We start from the raw sequence: 24,612 nt of genomic DNA, 5'->3' as shown, positions 1-24,612 counted from the left end.
GACATTAGAACACTTAGAGAATTTGGGAAATATACTTGTTCCCTTTCTTACAAAGAGTTATATGAGATGATCAATACCCCTCTCATGATTGTACAGTAGATGTGAAGCTAACGCCAGCAGCTGGTTATCTTATCTTAGCATAAGCATAAACAGCTAGCTTCTAACCTTCACAAATTAACAGGAGTCTCCTTCAGTTGTCTGGTGACATTGAGGCTCCAGAAAGTTACCGCACCCATCCAAGAAATAGTCCTGCACATAACCAGGATCACAGTGATATTTTAAGATCAGCATCCAACAGCTGATTGGATAGATAAGGTGATATATGAAGGAAAAGGATAGCTGACACTCAGCAGTAGGAGAATCAAAGAGAAAACATGAAAGAAAATACCTTACTGAAGTTCACAAAAGCTACACACAGTACGCGCAGTCTCACATTGTTCTACAACCCTGATTCCAAAACAGCTGGGACACTGTAAAACATAAGTAAAACAGAATGTGATCATCTACTAATCCTTTTTGACATCTGCTCATTTGAAAACAGTACAAAGACAATACATTTAATGTTTTATTTTGCTTTGCATGTAGCATTTCTACCACTTCCTGGGTCAACCCAACAGCCTGGCAACCCTTGACCTCTCCAACACTGACTGCTCATTGGACCAGGTGAGTCACATGGGGCACATTGATTTGATGCCCTGCCTGGTGCTCATCGCAAAAAGGAGCTAAATTACGAGATAATTGGGCACAGAGATATATGATAATGGAGAACGCGTTTTTAACAAACAGGCCCTAACAAACAAATAAAGCAGCATGCAATTAGAGTTGTATCTCATTATACTGCATTGTACGATGAAGTGGAAGCCATTAATATTTGTGTTGCAGGGAATGTAATCCAGTTTTATGCACCCACTCAATCTTTGTTGCTTTTCTCTGCCTGCCAAGCGGTCTGAATACTGTATGTGATGTATTGATGTGGGTCCGAGAGCCAAATCCAGCTTATTGATTACTCTGAGATGTAGCCAGCTGTCAGTCTGTCACTGCAGATATTGATTAGCCCCTAAATCATTTGTGTCTCTCTCACGTTCAGTCAGATATAAAATCACTGACATACTTGTAAACATAGGCACAACAGTCTCTGCACACAGGTGCAGAGTGAGAGTTGGGACGTGCAAAGAACAACAGCGTTGTGTCTCAGACCTCATCGATTATTTCAGTTGTTACAGTTTGGTGACATGTTCTGTGTGTTTTCCAGGTTTGCTCAGCTTTGCTGCGAGGCTCGGTCCAACACCTCTCTGTTCTTAACGTGTCAAAGAGTGTCTTCCCTCACAGGTAAGAGCTCAACTGTTACCTGACAGTGAGGAAAGAAAACTTATTGTGCTGTAGTAGCTTTTATCAAGAGTGCACATTAGCAAGATTTCCCAAATACCAACGAAAGTACAGAACAGGCTACGGTTGAGGACAGTTCCTCGGATTAAAAGCTTGCTCATAAATAGCGTTCATCACACAGAAATATTTATCTGCCTTTAATTAAATATTTAATTAAAACAAATGCAGTAGCACATGTTATTAAAGCTAAAGCCAAGCATGCATCTCAAACTTGCGTGCTTGTTTTGCACTTGTAGATCAGTCTGCAGTTGAAATTATTATGAAATTATGAATATTATTAAATCAGGACCTTATTGCAATATAGATGTTGAATTGCATCCCAAACCTGGTCTGGGATCTGCTCCGCATCATCCATCATGTACTTGATGGAACATGGGATTCAGCCCACTGAGGCTTACCTGTGATGTTCCTTTCCATCTTACTACAATACTTTCTTCATCAGTTTCTTTTTCACTTGAGATGACAGATGTGTCACCGTAGTTTCTTTTAGCCAAAAATGTATGTTTGTGTGTGACACCTGCTGGTGGCAACGTGCCATTGCAGGCAAAATGAACTGCAGGACGATGCAAGTGTCTGCTTGTGTTTGTAAGGAGGCATGGTTCAGATGTGTGTGGGCAGATTTTGTGTCTAACAGATGGGTGATGGGTGGAGTTTTCCCCCCATTATTATCTCTCTTTCCAGGGTGTCTCTAGGGAGCTGAGGACATCGTCAAGGGAGGGGCGGGGGTGGGATGAGTAAGGGTTATACCTGGGACTTTGAGTGAATCTTCTTTGTGAAAATCCCCTATGAATCCTTTGTTTTGTGGAGCACAAACAGTTTTTTAAACAGTGGATCAAAGCTAAAATGGGTCACAGGCTTTTAGGACATTGCGAGAGAACTAAAAGCTTGATGTTGGCCTTGAATTTCAGGTCATCGAATGGAGCTACATCACTGAGCCTTATGTGGTGTTGGATCAAAGGAGCTTTAAGAAAACTGTCTGAAAAGTTGCACTTCAAGTCATCGCTGTATCCGTCTGGCATCATTGTATCTCCTGCTCTCTTGTAGGAAAGGCAAAGAGGTGCCTCCGTCATTCAAGCACTTCTTCAGCAGTGCCATGTCGCTCAGCTCCATCAACGTGTCAGGAACCAAGCTGCCGCCAGAGGCCCTCAAGTGAGAGACGGATTCATTCACATTTAATGTGTCTGAGGAGCTTCTGTCCCACATTCTCACTGACTGCACATTTTGTTCCTCGTCTTCTTTTATCACCTGTGGTCCCTTTAAAAGCAGTCCAATTAAAGTTGCCTGTCTCACAGTGAGGGGCTGCATTAGAGCACGGTTTCGGCGTTTAGACGCTGCAGTGGCAAAACGTATGTGACCACAAATAGAGACAAATGAACGAAATGTAGCAAAATGTAACTTTTAAAAAAATAATAATTATTTGATTCTTTACATTTTTTCTATTCTTGTTTTTTAATTGTGTATAATAATGTTGTTTTAGAGCTCTCCTGCTTGGCCTGGCCAGTAATCTCAATCTGAAGGACGTGTCTCTAGACCTCAGCTGCTGTGAGGTAAGACCGCACATCCATGCATACTCAGTTATAGTGACTTCTGTCAAGGTGTGTACATATCAAATCATGTAAATATTTACTAATACACTTGTGAAATCAAACCTTAATGTAACATCTATAGAGCTGGAGCCCTTAACTTTCTTTGGAGATCTGCATCCCACAACAGTAATTCAGTGTAAGATATCTTGGGTAATCAAACGACTACAATCAGTGGATTTTAGGGGAGCACTGGTGTTGTTTTCCTGATTTTATCCATTTATTCTCTCTGTTTCCAGTATTGGTAACATTTGTGTAAGTGCCCTTGTCAGCTCAAGTTTTGGGAGTGAGGGTTTTAATAGTTTGGAGGTAATACTGGTCCAATGCAATCAGCTTTTTAGGATCCACTCCAAAACCATTTGACAGGCCCGTGACACTGTTAAGAGGCTGTGTAATGGAATACTTGGCAGACAGCAGGTGGGGGTGGAGGGGGAGAGCTGTACAGAAGGGTGAGGGTGGGGGTTGGGTTTAGTTTCCATCTCTAATTGTTTCATCTCAACTCTCATGCACGCAGACACACACACACAGCAGCTACCTCGCCTCCATCTCCTCCCCTGCTCCGACAGAAAAAGAAGTCTTGCTGCAGATTGAATGGGCTTGCTAAAGATAACACATGAATACAAATTACACAGGAAATCCAATTCCACATTCCCATAGAAATCTTCCCAAACCGAAGCTGCGGGGGGAAATGATGCGTTCCGTCCTTTTTTGAAGTCTTAATGAACCGTTTGGCGGAGGCAGCCCGAAACTCTGAGTGGGCTGACAGCATGCAAAATAAGGACTGTGCATATGACCCCTGTCGAGAGTGTTTGTGCAAGCGTGTATGTGACTGGTGAGTGTGTGTTTGAACAGAAGTATGATCATTAAGCATCTGTGTGTTTTGTTGCTGGTAATTGTCAGCGTGGCTCTGACATGCTGTTCTCTCCCCCTAATGCGTCTGTAAGCTTGGCCATTGTGTAAGTACCAGTGCGCTCACTCTTAATAATTAACATCTCATTCCTCCTCCTTTTTGTTTTGTTTTGCACGTCTGGAAGATATTACATGTTTCTGCTGATCCTATTCTTCTCGGGGTCCATTTTTCCATCAACATTTCACATGAAAAGAAAAGACTTAGCTAGAAGCAACATCCCGCTGCAATTGTTCTGGATGATCTGCGTTATTTTAAGTTATTTTCCATTTCTATGTTAGTCTTACTGATAAGTCCACCCTGCATGCTTCCATTATTAGCCGTCTGTGTGTAGAGACTGAATGCATGTTTCACAAAGGATTCATATGCAGATGTTTTGATGTAAACCACTAGCTTTGTGGTTTTAACAGGTGCACACAGGTTTACTTGAATCTCATATTGTTGGATTTGTGCGAACATTTGCAAGCCTTTGTGAAAGCACTGTGACATTAATGTTAATCTTTTTTTGCAGTCATAGTGCAGGATTCTGCAAAAGCTGTCTCATACCAGTCGTAGTGCAGAAGTGTTACAAGCTCCTCTACATTGTGTGAGTGTGTTTAAAAATGCTCTCCTGTCTTTCCAGTTGCGGTCAGGAGGCTCTCAGATCCTGGAAGGTTGTATTGCCGAGATCCCAAACATCTCCAGCTTGGACATCTCAGACAACGGTGAGGTGGCAGCTTCCATGCATATTGTGCACATATTTACTGAACTTTTCGTCCTCACCCCGCAACTACCGAAATCTGTTAAGATCAGTACGCACTATTGTCATTTCTAAGCTATTTCTGTCCCTCCAGGCCTAGACTCAGACCTGTCCACTCTGCTGGTGTGGTTAGCAAAGAACCGATCCATCAGACACCTCTCTCTGGGCAAGAACTTCAACAACATCAAGTCCAAGTAAGAGCGGCTTACAGTACAGGAGTGGAGAGGTTGCTCAGCTGATGTGTACAGTATGAGACGAAGCTTAGTGGTTAGGCTGGGTTTGCTTGTGGCTTAGTGTGAATAATCTAGAAACAGTATAATTTTATATTTTTTCTATGCTCTCTAAATATTGTTCTCTCAGTGTTTTCTTCCTGTCTTTCTCCGCCCTCATTTAGAAACCTTGCTCCAGTGTTGGACAGCCTGGTCCATATGATTCAAGAGGAGGAGTCGGTGAGTTTTTAATTTCATTCTCTGTCTGGCTTTTGTGAGGAATAGCACATCACCGAATCTCCACCAGCTGCTCTGCAACTGACCTCTGACCTCTCCAGTGGAGGGTGGTGTGAACGTAATGTCCCTACAGTGATCAATAAAGTGTCAGATTCAGCTGAAGTCATGTGGTTTATGAATGCGCTACTCAAATATTCATGCTATTTCACTCAGGTGCAGGTGTTGGCTCAACTCTTTTTGTTAAATCTAATGTGAGAGTTGATGGCTTAGCTTAAAACTCCCTCCAGCCGTTAGATTTTCCCCTCCCTGTGTGTATCAGTGGCTACAGGAGGAATTTTTGTAGATGAAAGATGCCAGATAAGCGATCGTTCTCTTCAATTGCTCCGAAAACCTGCTGTGAAATATAGAGATTTTCTCTTTCTTCTCGCTCTCTTCTAGTCCCTCGATCTGTCTCACTCATTTTATCTCTCTCTCCATCATGGGAGCTGTAACAAATTTTGCCCCAGTGCCTGCCCTTTTTTTGTCTCCCTCTGTGGAGGATGTGCTAGATTGATGGTCCTATTGAGCTGCTCTGTGCTCGATTGGTCTCTGGATGCTTGGAGTGTGTGTGTGTGTGTGTGTGTGTGTGTGCGTGCGTGCGTGCGTGCGTGCGTGCGTGCGTGTCATTATGTGCATGAGAAGATTGTGTATGTGTATGAGCTGGTTATCTGGCTTTGCAGGTGGGATACAAAGAACAGGAGGGAATGGGTACTGGGAGAGGTTAAAGGTGGCAGGTCAAAGCATGATCAAAATCAGGGTTTTTTTGCATACATAGGACAACTCTAGAGCAAATGCTCTTGAAAGTGTTCTCTCAGGAGTCCCTGGAATTCGACAACATGGTCATACCATTATACAGTTGTTTTTAATTATATAATGCGACAATTATCAGCTATTATAGTGACAAATCTGACACCGTTGACAGGTTAACCGGCCAGGAAGCATGTTTTCACATCAGCTGTTTTGGTTAGGGTTAGGGTGCCTGTACAAATTTCTGCCCTGGACTGATATGGGATGAGCGGGGAACTGCAGAAAAATTGGGGCTGGATTATTTTTCAAGCTTCATATATGAGACATGGAAATAACTGTTAACTGTAACAAATGTAAATACTTGTAAATGAATGTTGTGAATCATGATTTTCTGAAATGCATAACGATCCAATTACAGATTCCTTTACATCTGCATTATACTAAGATATATTAGATTCCAACAGATTTTACGATCTTTGCACGATCATTTGTGAAGATATAAATACATGTATGGGCTTCTTTGCCTGCACAGTAGCCATGTTCACAGAGCATTCTGGGAAATTTCTTCCACCACTCCATTTTGAGTCTGCATCTGAAAAAGCTTAGCTTAGTATAAGAGGAACAGCCAGCCTGTCTCTGTCCAGTGATAATCAAAGCTGCCATCTCGCACCTCTAATGCTCATTAATAATGTTGTTTTGCACTGTTAGGTTTCCAGGCAATGAGCTGAGACTCCAGGAAGTTACTGCCTCAGTATCAGTCTTCTCATCTAATTCTCAGCACAGAGCAAATGGGCGTCTTTTCCTAAAATACTGAACTATTCTTTGAATTAATTCTTTTTAAAAATACAAACAGCACCAATTTAAATGTCATCCATGGAGAAAGGAAAGTTGGGTAATCTGTAATAAACAAAGAACATATATTAGAGACATTTGGATATCCAAATGATGGTTGTGAATGTTGTGGTTTGGGCGATGGCAGTCAGAAATCATCAACAACCTAAATCTCACCAGTATAAAGTCAGAGGAGAAGCTGCAGAAGAGGTGGAGAGTGAACAGTTCAACCCCAATTTCTCCTGCGTAACAATGTTAATCCTTGAGTGTCTGGGTAAGAATAATCATTAAGAGCACCATATTCCCCCCTGCCAGGCTATTGTGAACTGGATGTTATATTGCTGAACACACAATGCAGGATAAATGATATTCTTTAGAATAATAAACACACTATTCATCGTTTTATGGGCATGCATTAAATAGATGAATTTGTCTGTGGTTTAAAGTCATTTTTTTTACTTGGGCTACAATTTCGCATTTTCTTGGCTTTATTAAACATGACGTGTACGAGCCCGAGCAATGATTTCATCACTGCTGCAGCTCGTGTGTTTCAGCCATAGGGAGGGAAAGGATGTGTAATTACAGCTGGCACAACATACAGATGTCACCATTGTAGGCTTCCCTTCCGCTACGTTCACTGCTACAACCAGATGGTATTGGTGCGCTGGTTTTATGTGCTAGGAGGTTCTTATTTAGGTGTTAGAAACAGTGCTGGAACCCAGTGGTAGGGATCTTGTTTCTACTTTATATCACTGTATAAAGACTGTGGCTACAGGTCCATAAACATGTACCTATTTAAATTTGCATGTTTAATGTCTGCTTTGTGGCCCAGAGGAGCACACGCAGGCAGTAAATAATTCTCTCTGCATCCGCAGATAAGACATAAAAAAGTAATTTCCCTGCCTTTGGAACCGTGTCGATGTTATTCCTCTACACACTCATCACTACACTTTCTATAAAATATCTCCTCACTGTATCACTGTCCTTCAGAGACAAACTTCATTAGAGAGGGAAATATGTCTTAATATCATAAATCACATCATTTATCACTCTGTTGCCAAGTTTTCTTTTATGACATAGTACAAAAACTGTATTTCTAGAGATCAGTCAGGTGATGAGCTAATAAAACACTGAGCTAACAGACTTCACTGGGAGTGTTTCTTGCACAGCTGTATGCTTTTTGCCTCTGTGTGCACTGTTAGAGTGTGATATCCATGGTGTTAATCCATGCAGAGGAGGAATCATATTTAGATATGGTCCTGTTGGAGATGCTACGCTGGAAGCCGCGTTGACACATGTACCAAACATATATAGTCTCTTCTATATTTGTACTGCAGTTCATGGACTGAATGTAGCAGTGAGGAAAAGTAGAGCCCTAAAATTAGGAATTATTTTTAGGAGGTTCTCCTAACTCAGCCAGTTAGGAGCGACTCTTAGCCCCGTCTCGTGTTTGTGAAGATGGTTTCCAGCTGTGTAAATGGCATGCATCATAGAGCAGCTCAACTCTGGAGAACAGACGGGCGCTGCGGGATATTTGTAAACCTTCGTATCACTCTCACATCACAAAGAAGTCCACTTGATCCAGTGCTGAATTTTTCATTCGCCCCGTGGAGTTTTGAATGATAATACCTTTGACATTTTAGAGAAGTCTTTGCAAGTCCACTTGATCCTCCGATAAATGTTTGATTGAGGTTCGCCCTTTTTGAGTCACCAGCCCCTGCAATAACTTAAGAATTTTATATTTAAAGCTACATTTGCAGAAGAGGAAGTTGGACTTAATAGGAAATCATCTAGCTTTATTAGCTGGTAACGACAATAGTAGTTAAATCTGTAGACTGTCAGTGAATCTTTTTGTTTTTAAATGTGAAAAAATAATGCTTTTTATTGTTTTCTTTGAATTTAAAAAGCTTCAGAGACTTTTGTGAGGGTGTCAGAGTTGCTGGGAGCTCTGACAGTCATGTCCGACTGCATGCTTGCACTTTCTCTAAGGAAGTGCCAAAGATCACAGGGTGGGCGAGGGAAACAAACAGAATCAGCGTTAAGCCACAGAAAGAGAGGACGCAGGGAAACCAAGCATCCATGGACAAGTAAATAAATTCAAGGACTCTTGGAGGAGAAAACAAGCTGGCACTGCCTAAAAGAATATTAATGCTGTCAGTGGCATAAATTACAATAGCTTTTGTTGGAGTTGGCAGTGATGTACAGTGAGGGCCGGGAAAGTGCCTTCTGAATGCTTGTTGGTGACACCAAAGCTGAATTAACACAGAGAAGTGGAGGGCAGTTCATCAATTCTGACTCTGAACAGCCTGCAGGTGGCAGATAAACCACTTTCCTACTTTCCACTGCACTGCCAAATACACACAAGGTGTAACAGTCATAATAAGAATGTGTTTTTAACCCTGGATCTCATAATATGAACCCTCTCTTAACACTTTTTCTCCTCCTCCCACCCCACATGTACACTTCTTTCTCCCTCAAATCCTCCCTCCCCAGCCCCTCACCTCTCTGTCTCTAGCAGACTCCAGACTAAAGAGCGATCTGACCATCGTGCTGAACGCGCTCGGCAGCAACTCCTCGCTCACCAGGTTAGACATCAGCGGGAACGCCATGGGGGACATGGGAGCCAAGATGCTGGCCAAGGCGCTGCAGATCAACTCCAAGCTCAGGTTAGTACTGCAAACGTTCATGGGTCAAAGTCTATGTCACACGATGGCGATGTATGAATTACAATGAGGACATATTTCATGTTATCACAGCTGTCCTTACATCCACAGTGTGTTTAAACCCTGTGTTTAATTATTTATATAATGTATATAAATGCTAAATCAGGGAAGTTATAAAGTATTGACCGATAAAATGACGTGAAGTATGAGTAGACAATAACAGTGACCAGAAATAGAGCTGTAGTTTAGCTTCATCCGTATTGGTTTGTTGTTAGTAGACAGACACTAAAATGTTGTGGAGAATCTCTGAATTCATCGGTTGCAGCTTTGCTTGTGTCACATTGTGTGTTTCTCTGTGCAGGACTGTGATCTGGGATAAGAACAACACCAGCCCTCAGGGTCTTCAGGATGTAGCAGCTGCCCTGGAGAAGTATGTAGCTCCGTCTGTATCTGTGTAATACAGAGTCTATAGCTGTATGCTGTTATTATGCACATAGATGCATTGTTGTGCTGGAAACTTCTGATGGTGTGCAGCTGCTGCAGCCCAGATGTCATTTGTGCTGAGCACGAAGAAACGTTAAGGTGTGTTTAGACAGAAAGAGAAGGGGTGAGAGGATGAGAGGAAAAAAAACACAGAGAGACAAACACAGGGAATACAACAGCACAGAAGCAATGGCGGAAGAAAAGATGCTGAGGAAGGGAAAGGAAGAGAGAGCACAGTAAGAGAGACGAAAAGACAAGTTGAGACGGAATAAATCAGATTTCTTTGTCTACCGCCTCTTCTGTCTGTGGACCTGAACGTTCAATATTCTGTGCAGGAGTTTGAAGCGACATGTGCATCTCACTAAATTTGCTTCTGGGACACATCTGTACATCCACCTCTCTTCCATCTCTCATCTTCCCCCTCTGTTTATCATATTTTCCCAGCAGCACATCTACCCATTTCCCCTCTGAGTCTCTGAGTATTTCGTTATTGAAATAACAACTTTTTTTTTCCCTGCTCCTGTTCTCTATTCTACAGTGCAGCGGTGCCTGTGTGTGTCTGTGCTCCCCTTCAGGCAGTCTCCTCATGTGTCTGTGTCAGAATATGTTTTATAATGCTTGATGTTATGTTCTTCAGAGGTTCTCCAAGACTTTCAATACTGCTATGATATATGCAAGCTATTACATTCACCTGCCATGAACGTTAAAGAATTAATGCTTTTCAACCATTATTGACGTATTTCAAGGACACATCAAGTCTCCTTTCAAGGTTTGATAGCGTAAATAACATCAAATATGATAAAGGCTCATGCATGTAATGATCAGTAGAGAACATTCCAAGAAGAGATGAAACAATTGGTCGATTAATTGATTAGTAGCTGAATTAATCCATCCAAATCCAGCCATTTAATCAGTTAATTGAGAAAAAAACAACTCTGCAGATCAATCACTGATGAAAATCATAAAGTGCAGCAATTCCAGCATGTTTTATTTTCCCAATGTGAGCCGCTGCAAACATAAAAACAGCACATCAGCCGCTCTGGCTGTCCGTTATCTTATTCTGTTTCTGCTCACATTGAAACAGAATTTTCACTCTAGTGGTAAAATGAAAGGAAAAATGTTTAAAAGATAGTGAGGGAGGCAGAAGTTTGTAGGAGCTGGAGGAGATGAGGGAAGACAGCAGACGGGTTCACACAGAAGCCATATCTTCATTAGTACTGGCACCATGCTGCCTGCTGCGCTGCTTCACTCTGTGTGTGTTTGTGTGTTTATCCTAAAGCCACAAATATCTGAGTAAAGATGTATCCGTTTACCTGAGGTTGATAATCGTCAGCATCCCACTAACACTCCTTTGTGTCCAGACAGCCTCATTTTCATCTCTCTGTGGCCTCTGCTTTCCCTTCTCCTGTGTCAGCCCCTCTCCTCCAGCATTATGTGAATATTAATGCTGAGCGCTGACCTCTATTTCAACATCAGTAACCTCTCTAATGGGGCCAGTTCATTGCTCTGTAATAGACCAGTGTGAGACCACACACACACACACACAGAGCAATCAGGGGTGAATTTAGTTGCATTTTCTAAATGTTGCCAGTTTTTTCTTCCACTGGGGTTACAGTGTTACGGATTGATTCACACCCAGATATAAACATACCATATATAAATTAACATATATAAATGATTATGCTCATTGAGCTGGATATGTCATGCTTCAGCAGACATCATGGCAAGTTATCATTGAAATGAATGACATTTAAATTATAAATAAACGTATCAGTGGAAGTGTAAGCATTTCTCTCCATTTGCTATTGTACAGCACTGTGAAGTAAAATTACAAACTCTGATCTGTGCATCTTATTTTATTATGCTACAGTATCTGTAGTGTTGAAATAACTGTGTTTGCCTTATCTCTGCACACGTCTCTGTCTGGAACAATGTCCTCTGGCTGTGTGTCCATTAGGAACTTCACCATTCGTTTCATGCCCATCCCCATCATCGATGCCTCCCAGGCTCTGAAGGCCAGCCCTGAGAAGACAGAGGATGCTTTGCTAAAGGTATAGAAAGACATCTCACAGTAACACTGTAACAAGATTTTTATAGTATAGTAAACGTGTTATATGCAACAACTTCAGGGAACCCATTTATTTACATCTTTATCACTTTGGTTCATAATTTAATAACAGTGATATATGTTTTTGTGTTTCCCCCAGATTGAGAATTATCTGTACAGGAACCATGAAACCAGGAAATACCTGCAGGAACAGGCCTATCGACTGCAGCAGGGCATCGTCACCACAACCACACAACAGGTGTGTTAACAGCATAACACAAAAGTACTATAACTGACTTCATATGCACCACAATCAGTGCATATTTGCTGCAAAGAGATTTTGTGTTTTGTGACTAAGATTCTGGTTACATTTATATTCTGTGGAGATGACTCGTGGTGTGTCTCACCACTGTAGTTATCATGTAGTTATTACTTTGTAGGTAAATCAGTATCTCTCCACATCATCACACAGGAAGAGGTGACATACCACAGAACTGAAAATAGCCTTTATATGTTCACATTAGGTATGAACTAATACAACATTTGACTCTTATGCTCGTCTTCCAGATGATTGACAGGATCTGTGTGAAGGTGCAGGACCACCTGAACTCTCTGAGGAACTCAGAGACAGACGCCATCTTGGAGGACGTCAGAGCAGCAGAGAGCCTCATCAAAGATGCCAGGAACTCTAAAACGGTGAGGAGGGACACATTATTCACAGGGCCTTCTGGTGCTCGGAAATGAAAAGGTTTCATCTCCAATTTGGAGATCAGTTGTCTAGTAGTTTCCTGCATCCTTTCCTTTATTCCTACATCCATCCATTGTCCTCCTCTCTGTGTCTCCCCCAGCTGCTCCCTAAACTCTACCACCTAGGATCAGCTGCCAGAGAGGAGGTGAACAGCTCGTCAGCAGGACCCATCCAGGAGAAACTGGAGTCTATGGCCGGGGAGGTGACGACTGTCATGGACCAGCAACTGCAGGTAGAGTCAGAACTTCATAACTAGAGTATGAGACCAAGAATAATACATAAAGACAGTTAAGGTCTGAAGACCCTAAATCTAACACAAGTAGGTCAAAGTTTATCATATACACATCATATAATTCATCATATAATTGTGGTTTACAGGGTCTGTTTGTGATAAATAGGGGAAAATTAGGAAATAGGCGCCATCTACAGGCGGTGAAAGTTAAAGGATTTCAAGGAACTTATTGGTTAATAATAATGATAATGATAATAACAACCTCTATTTATATAGTGCCTGGCTGCAAAATAAAATCATCAAATCATTCAGAGAACAACAGCTGCTATAAATTCCAGAAATGTAGGATAAAAGAAAGAAATTATAATTAAGTATGACATATAGCATCGCTAATCTCAGGGAATTAAAAAGCAGAAATATCACAGCGATGAGCCGAAGACATAAAAGATGTAACCAAATTAAAGAGTTAATTTTATAAAGATAAACGTAATCAGCGACTGTTGGTGCTTAATTAAGTTTCCCTTTGAAAATTCTGTTTATTGCTGCTGGACTCTCAAATCAAGACGTTCACTCATCTTCTGCTTATCTTCACTCCCTCCAGACTCTGTTGGAGTCGATGGTGGATTCAGCAGAGTCTCTGTGCCCGCACGTGATGAAGAGGAGTAATCTTCGTCCAGAGCTAATAAAAGCCAGCTCAACCAAGATGATTGTACCCAAAAGCTTTGTCACCAAAACCCTCCTGGAGCAGTCTGGAGTGGATATCATCAACAAAATCAGGTGTGTGGTGGTGGGGGGGGTTGAATAGGATTACTGTATGTGTACATGTAACAATGGATTTCATAGACAAACCACTGAGATGTTTCTATAGTTGTGTTTAGGTCTGCTGTCTACGTCTTGCTCTGTTCATGACCGTCACTCTCTTGTCCTCTCTATGCGTTAGTGAGGTGAAGCTAAGTCTAGCGTCCTTCCTGTCTGATCGCATTGTTGATGAAATTCTGGAGGCTCTCTCCACTTCCCAACTCACTCTGGTAAGATTGAAGTCCACAAAAATCTCAGCACATGGCATGGCACATGACTGTGTGTGAAAGGGGCTTTTACATTTTACACAGCGTCCCAACTTTTTGGAATCCAGATTGTTGTGTAAATCTAAAGTTTACCTTTAAAATCCCTTGTCATTATTTTTTTCCTTCTTTCACTCCTAATTGCTCTCACCTTCCTCCTCGTATGCCTATCCACATCCTGTCTTTCCTCTCCTCCTCTTTGCTCCTCCTTGCACCCACACCTTCTTCGCTCAACACCTCTGCTCCCTGTTCCTCCCCTGTCTCGTCCTCCCAGGCCGACCATCTGGTGCGGCGAGGCCGCCCCTTGTTGCAGCAAGAGTCGGTGGATCTGGACGTCCCAGAGGAGAAGATTCCTAAACGGGCGTCAACCGAGATACTGGAGGCTGAGCGGCTGGAGGACCTGGAGACGTGCATGGTAGGTTACAACATACTTGGAGCCCAGGAGGTTAGTTTAAAGTGGCCATGATTTTTATTTATGTATAAAGTATTAGCACATGTTTTCTTAACAAAAGCAGTGGCTGTGTTTTACCACTCATAATCGAGGTCTCTTATATTTCGGCTGATTCATAGAATGATTTCCTCCTGCCACCCAAGTCAAAATTTAGTATTTAGCTGTATTACACAAAAACAAGTTATTACACCTGGCTTAATGTTACCCTCTAATGGGGAAAAAAACACCTTATTGTTCAGCGAAAGCTAAAAGCAGCTAATGTTGCTGTTGCATTGGGTCTTGAGAAGAGGAGCGGTTGCTTTAAACCACATTTTTATGTTGATTCGTTGAAGAAAAGGAGCAACGATAGAACCGATTCATGTGACTTCTGATGTAGAGTAAATGCAGGCTGGAGTCCACATGGTGCTGCATGTTCTCCTGTCTCTGGTCCTGTCTGTCTCTCCGGTGTCTCACCCCTCTTTTCATCTATCTGTCTCTGACCTCCGCCCTCTCCTGTTTTACATGAACCGTCGCAGCTATCCCTTTCATTTTGGTCTTCACTGTGCTTTGCTGTGTGTTGTCTTTCTTCCTCTTCAATCTTCTTTTCCTCTGTTCTTCCTTCTCTCTCCTCCTTTGCTCCATGGAGACTCTGTGCTGCACCAGTGTAAGTAATTCTGCTCTGTCCCGCTTTACTCTCTTTTCAGTCCACTTTCTTTTCGTCCTGCTGTTCTTTCTGTTGTGTGTGTCTCGTCACTGTGCCTGCCTGCCACACAGTCCCTGTGCTGTAGCTTTTTCTGTAGCTCAAATATTGTATTTAAATGTGTGAGCCCTCTGATTTATTATAAAGCTAGTGTAGAAAAACTACAGTCCAAGTTGAGTAGGACACATTTATCTCTCACGTCTTCACTCACTCTCCAAATTATATTTTACACTGTTGAATGCTGACGAGTGAAAATGTACGTTTTTCTTCGTGCATCCTGCCATATTGCACTACTCCTCTCCACATCACCACCTTCTAAATGCGGATGACAAAATAATAATATGCAACATGTGTAAAGGTGCTACTGTGTTTACTGTCAGCCATGAATGAGTATCAGTTAAATGTTCCTCCATAACCCCAACAGCTGCAATGGTTCCTTCACTTTACAATTTAGGATACATAATGAAGAAAACTATTAACCAGAGTTCCTGTCTGTGTGATTCTGGCATACATAAATGTGTGTGTGAGAAAGAAAATCAATACAGATACTTTAATTACCTCTACGGTTTGTTAATGATTATATTTAGACTCTTTTGTTGAAATAGGGCGATTGGTCTCAGTACAAACTGGCAGACTATGAAATATACTGCAGCTACAAGTAAACTGTGGACTGGATCGTGAATAGGAAACAAGGATCCAGAGGCCACAGTTAGCTTGGTGCAGATAAATCAGATTTTTGACAATACTGCTTGTTCGTTTGTTCTCCCAGGATATTTTATTTCTATTCTATTTCTATTAATTCAAACTCAAAGCTCAGCCCTTGAATGATACAAATGACAGTTTTGTTAACAGTTACCACCAATGGTATCTGATCATCTGTTCCTCTTTCAGATGACTCCGAAATCCAAGAGGAAGAGCATCCACAGCAGAATGCTTCGACCAGTGTCTCGTGCCTTTGGTGAGCGTTTTATTACGTTTTTCTGGTTTGTATCTTATGATGTATTAGAGTGAAATAGTACATCATTATGAATAATTCTTCAATACTATGGAGACCTGATGACTGGTGAGCATACTCTTGAACATTCAATGTATATCTAATTAAAAACCTAATGACTTTCGAACCTACAGAGATGGAGTTTGACCTGGACAAGGCCCTGGAAGATGTCCCTATCCATGTGGAGGACACTTCATCTCGAACTCCACCAACTCCGTCTCAGGTCCTGCCAAAACTGGAGCATCGTCAGCCGGGAGGGATGGCGGAGCTGCCGTCTGAGGAGGAAAAAAAGCTGCAGCACTTCACTAAACTACGACCTCGCCGCAACAAGAAAACACATTCCAGCAAAGTACCTGTGAGTCAAGCCCTGCAGGCAGAGCACTTAGTAGCCCCGAAGAGGCTTCCCTTCATTTACCTAAAGATAGAAATAACCAGAAAAGATTGTAACAGAACATGAGTGGACTATATACCAATCACTCACATGCTACACACACTTACTCTTCAACCTCGCTCCTCTTTCAGCAAATCAACAGCGCTCCATCTCAGGATGGGGAACAGAATGGCCTCATGGGAAGGGTGGATGAGGGTGTGGACGAGTTCTTCTCTACAAAAGTCACCAAGATGGATTCAAAGTAAGAATTATGCTCTATTTGAATACTTTTACAGTATACAAATATATATATATGATAAAGGATGTATGCTCAGATATTTATTGTACTCTTAAGCGTCCCATACGTTAAACATGTTAAGTCTTTTGTCTTTCTGCTGATGTGTCTCTCGTTCCATCTCCTCTCAGACGTTCCCTGAAGAGTTCAGAATCTCAGGACGGAGAGAAGAAGAAGAGTAAAGGAGGATTCCTCAACCTCATCAAACGTTCCTCCAAATCAGATAAAACCGATAAATCGGACAAATCAGATAAGTCTGAGAAAAACCAGGCGACCTCTTCAGCTCCTTCTGCAGCCTCTGTAGCCTCAACTCCAGCTTCCACAATCCCAGAGGAGCCCTCCTCACCAAAAGTGTCAGTAAAGAGCCCAGCACCGGAGGCAAAGTCCAGGTATAGATTATCAAAAATGTCTTCTGTAAATTACCCACTAACCAGGTTGGTCCAAATGTACCGGTCGACCCCTGATTCACTAATACTTCCTGTCTTTACTGCAGAGACGCCTCCAGCCGCTCGCAGCCCGCAGACTACAGCAGCAGCTCAGACCGCTCAGAGGAGCTGAGGACGCCAGACTCCATAGACGAGCCTTGGGAGGGTTCGGACGGCAGGGGCAGTCCTCAGGGAGGCAGGCGGTACCCGGGGTTGCAGATGATGGGCAGCGGTCTCCTGGCAGAGATGAAGGCCAAGCAGGAGAGGAGAGCACACAAGGTGAGGTGGTTTAAAACATATGCACCGGGGTAACAGGAAAGAAGGGAGAGTCAGGGAGAGATGGGATACATGTGGCAAACGGCTTGTGCCTGATTGGAACCTCAAAGGACCAGATGATTATGTGGACTCCCCACATTAAATACAGTGTGTCCTGCAGCAACATTTGTGTCTGGTCTTAATTTGCAAGGCTTCTTCCAGACAGTTACAAAGTGAGCGCGACAGTTCCTACTTAACATTACAAACAGCAGCTGCACAGAAAACAAGCAACTCAAGCTTAACTTATTTCACATGGTCATATCACACGATTCTTTATGTTAACTCTTAGGTCGACGTGGATGAGATGCTACAGGTGCTGAGAGTGGCGGAAATTTTTAACACCTACAATTCCATCATCAATGTCTGAGTCGAGATTATTGAGTTACAAATTGCTTTTCTTTTCCCACAAGAAACAAAAACTGGGACAACAAACACAGCAAACGTGACATAAAAGCAAATAAAGTTTGAGGTTTTCTGATTGTAGTACAGCAGTCGGAAATGGAGAACTGGTATGATTTTGTTTTGGGGACAAAGTGCTGTAGGTGTTCACTCTCCTCTTGTCAAGCCTGTATTGCTCAACACTAACTGTGAATGAACCGGCTGGGAGAAGGCACAAAATAAGAAGCATCCACACACACACACACACACACACTCAAAATGACGCTGAGACTTGTGTGTATCTTCGGGCTAGTTGTTGCGCCTGTCAACATGTTGACATGAAAACGCAAACAACCCTGATTTTCTGCCAGACGACAAGGTGAGAGGAGGAGGAGGAGGGAAGCGCAGAGAGGAAGAGATGGAAGCATGAACGGCAGATGGACAGAATGAAGGCAAGAAAGAGGGCTGATATGCAAATCCTCTGTCATGACTCACCACAGGACATGAATATCGCGGGAATATTTCACCCACTTTAAATTCACTTAAAGGCCTTAAACTAAAAGTGCTTTCAGTTCCTTCACCTCCTTTGCTCTCTTTTCTGCATTCACTTGTTCATTTCCTCAAAAGCACAAAAAAGAGACTGTTTTTGTATTTGAGATAAATCCTAGTGTGATTCAGGTGGAACAGAATTAGCCAGATAACACGTAAGGGCAGTAATTGTACGTTTTGTGTAATATTTGTGTGTATCTGTGAGTTGGTGTTGGCACCTGTGAGTGTGTGTTCACTAGATGTATTACTGGTCCTCGTGTAGTAAGAGGTTTATGGTGTTTGGAGTATTAGGGTTTTTTTTTCTGACCTTGTGTCAGTGGCACTAAAGCCTCTCCTGCCATCTGCTTGTTCTGGCTGGCTTCCAGGTGTGTGTGTGTGTGTGTGTGTGTGTGTGTGTGTGTGTGTGTGTGTGTGTGTGTGTGTGTGTGTGTGTGTGTGTGTGTGCATGCAGGTAAAATGGAGAGAGAGAGATATTCAGGCAGATCATTGATACAAAGCTTGGGTGTGTGAGCTGCATTGTCTAGCACAAAAGCGCCCCCTTCTGTTAAAAGGTTGCTCTGCAGTGTTACATGTGCATTCAGTACTGCACTTAATTTTCATCTTAAAACTGAAATATACTGTGTACATGATGTGTAAAAAAAGGCAAGACTCAAAATAACAGTCTAAACATATTGTACAGTTTTTGTACAAATCAGGTTTGATGTCATAAATCTGACTAATGTGAAAAAAAAAAATCAGTTTTTACTGTTCTGCTCTCGTTCATCTGGTGATCCAGTGTTTTGTCCTTGTGTCTCCTCCAGTCTTCCAGTCCTGACAGGCCTGACAGCAATGCAACAGGTAAGATGTAATATCTGTTGAGATAAACGTGGAAAAAATGAGACAGAGGCAGAGACTTTAAATTTTGAAAAAAGAAGCTAACTTTCAAGGTAACTGAATGATTCATGCAGAGCTGCAGCTGGTTTGAGTGTTTGGGTTATTTTCGGGGTTGTTTCTGAGGCCGTTCATGTCGAGGTCTGGGTTAGTGCATACTGAAAAAATCATGTGTCCATGATTTTTATTTATTTTGTGTGTGTGTCCACAGCCAGGCCCCAGCCCACCATTTCAGAAAGCAGGTCTCCCAGTGGCTCCGTTATTAAATCAGACCCCGGTTCTCCGGAGAAGACCCCTCCTCGAGGTGAGACCAAGCCTGAACCGGCACCTCGTCTCAGGGCTACGTCCTCCTCGAGTTCCCCTGGGGGACCCGTGAGCCCCAAACCACCGGTGCCACAGGGGGCGAAGCCTGCACTGGCTGCCCGACCCACCATCCCGCAAAAGCCGAGGACCAGCAGCAGCAGCAGGAGCATAGGTACGGGCAGAGAACTGGATCTGATTCAGGTTTTATCTTCCCAAACCACATTTCCTTTAGTTTGAGTACAGTATGATTTCAGATGATATAGTTAGAAATTCTGTGTTTGCAAAGACAGTATTTGTTTTAAGCTGCTAACATTTATTTTCTGCTCATTTTCCCTGACAGATGAGAGCTCAGATCCCCCCAGCAGTGGCGGCGTGTCTCCTAAGATCACAGCTCTTCCTCCCACGCTGAAGAGGATTCTGTCGGAGAAAGACAAAGAGGGCCAGACCGGTCCACAGTCTGGAGGCTCTGCCAACAAAACTCAGGATGGTGGGTCACGAAACCTGTATGTCAAGATCTCTGAGTAGCTCTACTTTGCTGATTCATTCCATGGTGGACACCATTTAACACTGCTTAAACTCCTTGTTCTGTCCTTCACCTGACACCTGTCCGTCAGTTGCAGCAGATTTCCAGTAGGTGTCAGGATGTGTCTCTCATGTATTTGCACTCTTCATGTGGGGGCTGACTGTCGACTGTCTACATGTGCGATGTGACACACGGATAGATTCGGGTCACAACTGTCACTCAGTCCCTTTCATGTGTTATCTATTGCTGCATATAACAGACAGCCAGGCAGCTTGGTGATCTTTTTTTCAGCCTGTCTTCTCTCTTGTCTTTATTATTCTTGCCTTATGTGTGTCTCATTTATACATTCATATAGACATTATATATGTATATGCACACACACTGCTGCTATCAAGAGGGAGCTGGCTGCTGCGTGTGTCTTGTGTAGGTTGCAGATTAGTTATCCAGCCTTTTGGAGCGGTGATTTTCCTAAAAATACACAATAAAGAAGTGGGACTGAGGTGCTTTACATCACTTCCTGTTTTAGTTTATGTATTCCAACTGACTGTAAGGCAGACACTGGAAGATGATCCAACAGCAGCAACACACTGAACAGCTGCATGTGCCCAAAAAAATCCTCCCAGCATTTTAATATGATTCATTATTACCTGTTTTCCTCTCTTCTGCACCTCTTCTTCATCTGCTTCCCCCCTTTCTTCGCTGTCTCCTCTCTTGCCCCCTGCTCTAAGCATTGTCAACACTGTCATTTTCATTTTCTTTCTCGCTCTCTCTCTCCAGCGAGGGCTGGGTCTGTGTCAGACTCTGTTCAGCGACTCAGCCCTCTCCGTACCAACTCTGAGGATCACGGCTCCTTCAAGGCCAAGGACCAGTCTCCAAACCCGGACAAGGCAGCAGGCAAGAAGTCGTCAGACTCCGGGGAGGAGGCAGACAAAGACTTTATTTTAATATGAGTGAGACAAATGTTGATAAGGCTCACGTGTTTTCCTTTCGGAAACCGATATATTTACATTGATATTTGAGGTTGTACCTGCAGGTCCTGCCTGACCGCACAGTACAAATCATGTTTGGTTCGCAGGAAGACCTGCTGTATCAGGTAATACACAGTCTCAAATTCATTTCTGGTTGTCTAAGATAAAGACTAAATCTTCTGAGAGCTTCCCTCTCTGAAGCCTTTTTTTTTTTTTTTCGTTCCTACTCTCTGCTGTCAGCTGGAAATCTCATGTCTCTAAAAAAAAAACCAACTACTTTCATCCAGCTTTCAGGATTTGAGAAAATGCTTCCTGGATGATCGGGCGTATCCAGCAGATGAATATTGATACCTGAATATTGCAAACCACTAATTAAGAGGCATGATGCATTCAGGAAACAACAGACTTTTGTGCAAAAGACAGAGAGAGACTGTGAAACTATGAGTACATCTAAAATCTCTTTCTTTAACTAATAATCCAACGTCTTTTTTCTATTTGTTGCAGTAGCTCGTTTCCCAGGGACCAAACACATGTCACAATAATACCAGGATCACTGTACTGTACTTGAACTCAAACACACAACCAGACCAGGACCCAATGGCATTTTTTTCCTTCAATATATTTGTATAGATTTTTCTATATGCTATTTTCAGTACGCGCAAGTTACTCTTCTCTGGACCTCAGAGGTGACTGAGTCCATTATGCAATTCATTTTTTTTTTTTTTTGCAGGAAAATACAGGTTCAGCTTGAGAATATCAGCTCACCATAAATCAGAAATACGCATTTGATGCAGCTGCCAGTAAAACTACAAGTCACTCAGAGGAGACTGACTGGACTCGCCACTAAATGAGTGAAGGATAGCGATAGATGATATCAAACACCCCAACTGGCCTCAAGTTTGTCTCTGTGTGAGAGAGTTGGAGTGACCATATGAAGTGTTGCTTTGAGAGGACTGTGGTACACTTTAGCTTCACTGCTAACCAATCAATAAGGCTCCAGCACTGTTAACTAACACTGTTCGCTGTGTTTAGACACGACAGAAAAAGCATTTCTCTTGATACCTTTAAACTGCGGAGGTCTTTTCTGCGCTGTTTATGGAGTTTATGTCTGTCAGTAAAATGCAATACAGAGTTTTGTCAAAAAACACAGTCTCATATTTCTGTGTTATTTGGTCAAAAGATGTAACCAAACAGCCTGATTTCTAGCCCCCACTCCTCAGAACAAATGAGACTACTGAGCATTAAACTGTGTGGTATGTTTTTCACAGTCATTCAGATTCAAGACAGATGAATCCTCACTTCTAACAAAACACTTTCTTTTATTAATATTCCCCTGGTGTGCTGAAGGTCCAATTAAAGCAAAGAACTTGCTCCAAAAGAGCAATGTCATAGATGATCAGCTTGAAGGTAACACAGGAGAAAATGTCATTTGCTTCCCTTTTCAGTATTTTGACAATAACCTCTTCAGTCGGATCTTTGTGTAAAAGCGGGACACGGAGGGAACTCCAGCCTTCAAACACTCAGCATCTCCTACAGACTTGACCTTCAGGGCTTTCACATTCAGCTCACTTTCACTTCAAGACAAGCCATTTCTTTAAAACTCAACCTATAAGGAGCTGGCGATCATATTGCCTTTGTGTTAAGAAATAATTGAGAATGCAGCCACTGAGGCGGAAGTGAGCTGAGGGTAGCTGTGTTTTGACCACATCCACCTCTAGGTTACTCTGTATGTAGCATGTTCAGGACCTGAGTGCTACACGACAAGAACAACACAGGTCTCAGGCCGATTCCTCTTATCTTCGTCCTGTAAGAGAAAGAAATGCCCTTTTCACACTGCTACACAGTCTGCAAAGACATTCTCGAAGTGATCTTTAGTTCTTTCATCTTAAAAGTTAAAAAAAAGCACTCTGTTTACAGTTTGTACCCTAAGCACTGGATTGTTTTCAGTTTTACTGATATTGCACAGATTGGGACAGAAATTGACCCATTGCATTAGATGCTGCATTCAGGTCATAATGGAATTACCAGAGTTCATATTATGAACTCCATCAGCATCCAAGTCGTAATTATGACATGGAAACGACAAGAAAGAACAAGGAAAATAAACCCAAATTGAATGGATGTGGTGAGTTCACAGCATTATCTGTGCACCATATTTTCAATTCTTATACAACTTCATACACTTTGCAATCATACCTCCATTATCCCCCAAAGACCTGTATGTGAGATCCAACTGATATTTCATCATACTGACATTAACCACTGTGGAATTGAATTACTCTTCTTTTTGGCTGTCTAGTTGACTAAACTATGCTCCAGCATTAATTTTCAGTGTGCATCAAATCTTGCTCTTTATGCACAGTGTGAAAGGGGCACAGCTTGTATTTTTTGTACTGTATAAGAGTCTAATTCAAGTCAGGGCCAAAGGTCTTTCTGGTGCACCTTTTCCTATGGTGTCTATCGATGTCTTTTTGTAGGATCATGAGAAGATTTCTCCGTTACTAATCATGTCTTGGAAATAACACTGTTCTGCTGTATATAGCCAATCCATCTCTGATGTCAGTTCCTGCTTTGATTCAGTCTCAAAACTCCCTCTCAACATCCCTTTTTGTTTGAGAGGTGTTCCAGGACGCTTATATGGACGCCCTCTTCTTCTTCTTTCACTCCTCCGTGTGGGATTTCAGAAGCAGCTGGCTGTGTTTCTGTCATGATTTCCTGTTCAGTTCTGAAAAATGAGCTTCCACTTCATTTGTGTTGGTGCACGGAGTGCAGAAAGTGAAAATAACCAGTAGCATTGAGTCCAGACTGCCGAGTCTACGTGTGTGTGACTGCATGATGTGGCTGTGAGTTGTACTGTATGTATATATGTGCTTTCATACATGTAGGAGTGTGTGCGTGTGTGTATATATGTATGTGTAATATACGCACATGTAATATACACACTGTGATATATTCACACGCCCATGTGAACACAGCAAGTCCCGTACTGTATTGGTACTAAGTACACTACTACACTAGGGGTTTGTGTGTAACTTATTTGGAATAAAAATGCAAACAGTGGCCGGTGATGTCTTGATCCTTCTGTTGTTTTTCCTCTCACTTGTACATTGTGTTCATAAATGTAGAAATTAATTCTTTGTATGTATTAATTTGTTATTACATGTAATCAATTTAATGTTACTTTCATCATGATTAAAAAAATGAAATGATGCGAAACAATGACTGTTTTCCTTGAGATGTCATCAATACGAATGACACTCATTATCAGTCTGTTTGTTCCATTTTGTCATCGATCAGTATGTTTACTGCGTCAATCTGCTGGTGTTGGACATTTCTTCATGCAAATATTAATAATGATTAAAATAATTTTACAGGCTTCAAAATCTCTGCAGTGTTTCTGTAACTTTTGTTGAAGATCTGCTTTGCAGTGTAACAATTCAGCCACCAGGCGGCAAATGCAGCACTACTGTATCTCTCTCTCTCTCTCTCTCTCTCTCTCTCTCTCTCTCTCTCTCTCTCACAGAAGAGGTGTGGTTTTTAAGTCAGAAAGAGCACATATGTCAGCCAAGCGACTGGCAAC

The 24,612-nt window shown here is 42.2% G+C and overlaps 1 protein-coding gene across 1 annotated transcript in view; it reads left to right on the top strand.

Annotated features, from left to right (window-relative positions):
- The window catches only part of LOC121610317 (F-actin-uncapping protein LRRC16A-like), a 62,619-nt gene extending 41,440 nt beyond the window's left edge, over positions 1-21,179 (top strand). The window contains exons 14-38 of the mRNA XM_041942353.1: positions 586-663; positions 1,253-1,329; positions 2,431-2,535; positions 2,864-2,933; positions 4,499-4,580; positions 4,710-4,809; positions 5,010-5,064; positions 9,172-9,344; positions 9,703-9,771; positions 11,782-11,875; positions 12,032-12,130; positions 12,439-12,567; positions 12,720-12,851; positions 13,453-13,628; positions 13,792-13,879; positions 14,187-14,327; positions 15,934-16,000; positions 16,171-16,391; positions 16,559-16,668; positions 16,833-17,090; positions 17,195-17,405; positions 19,169-19,205; positions 19,450-19,713; positions 19,882-20,028; positions 20,842-21,179. Of these exons, the coding sequence (XP_041798287.1) occupies positions 586-663; positions 1,253-1,329; positions 2,431-2,535; positions 2,864-2,933; positions 4,499-4,580; positions 4,710-4,809; positions 5,010-5,064; positions 9,172-9,344; positions 9,703-9,771; positions 11,782-11,875; positions 12,032-12,130; positions 12,439-12,567; positions 12,720-12,851; positions 13,453-13,628; positions 13,792-13,879; positions 14,187-14,327; positions 15,934-16,000; positions 16,171-16,391; positions 16,559-16,668; positions 16,833-17,090; positions 17,195-17,405; positions 19,169-19,205; positions 19,450-19,713; positions 19,882-20,028; positions 20,842-21,014 (3,156 nt within the window). The 3' untranslated portion in view covers positions 21,015-21,179. The remainder of the gene's footprint in view (positions 1-585; positions 664-1,252; positions 1,330-2,430; positions 2,536-2,863; positions 2,934-4,498; positions 4,581-4,709; positions 4,810-5,009; positions 5,065-9,171; positions 9,345-9,702; positions 9,772-11,781; positions 11,876-12,031; positions 12,131-12,438; positions 12,568-12,719; positions 12,852-13,452; positions 13,629-13,791; positions 13,880-14,186; positions 14,328-15,933; positions 16,001-16,170; positions 16,392-16,558; positions 16,669-16,832; positions 17,091-17,194; positions 17,406-19,168; positions 19,206-19,449; positions 19,714-19,881; positions 20,029-20,841) is intronic.
- Positions 21,180-24,612: the final 3,433 nt, after the last annotated feature.

This window comes from Chelmon rostratus, chromosome 8 (genome assembly GCF_017976325.1).
Source record: "Chelmon rostratus isolate fCheRos1 chromosome 8, fCheRos1.pri, whole genome shotgun sequence".
NCBI classification, from domain to species: domain Eukaryota; kingdom Metazoa; phylum Chordata; class Actinopteri; order Chaetodontiformes; family Chaetodontidae; genus Chelmon; species Chelmon rostratus.
This window is presented reverse-complemented; position numbering and strand designations above follow the sequence as displayed.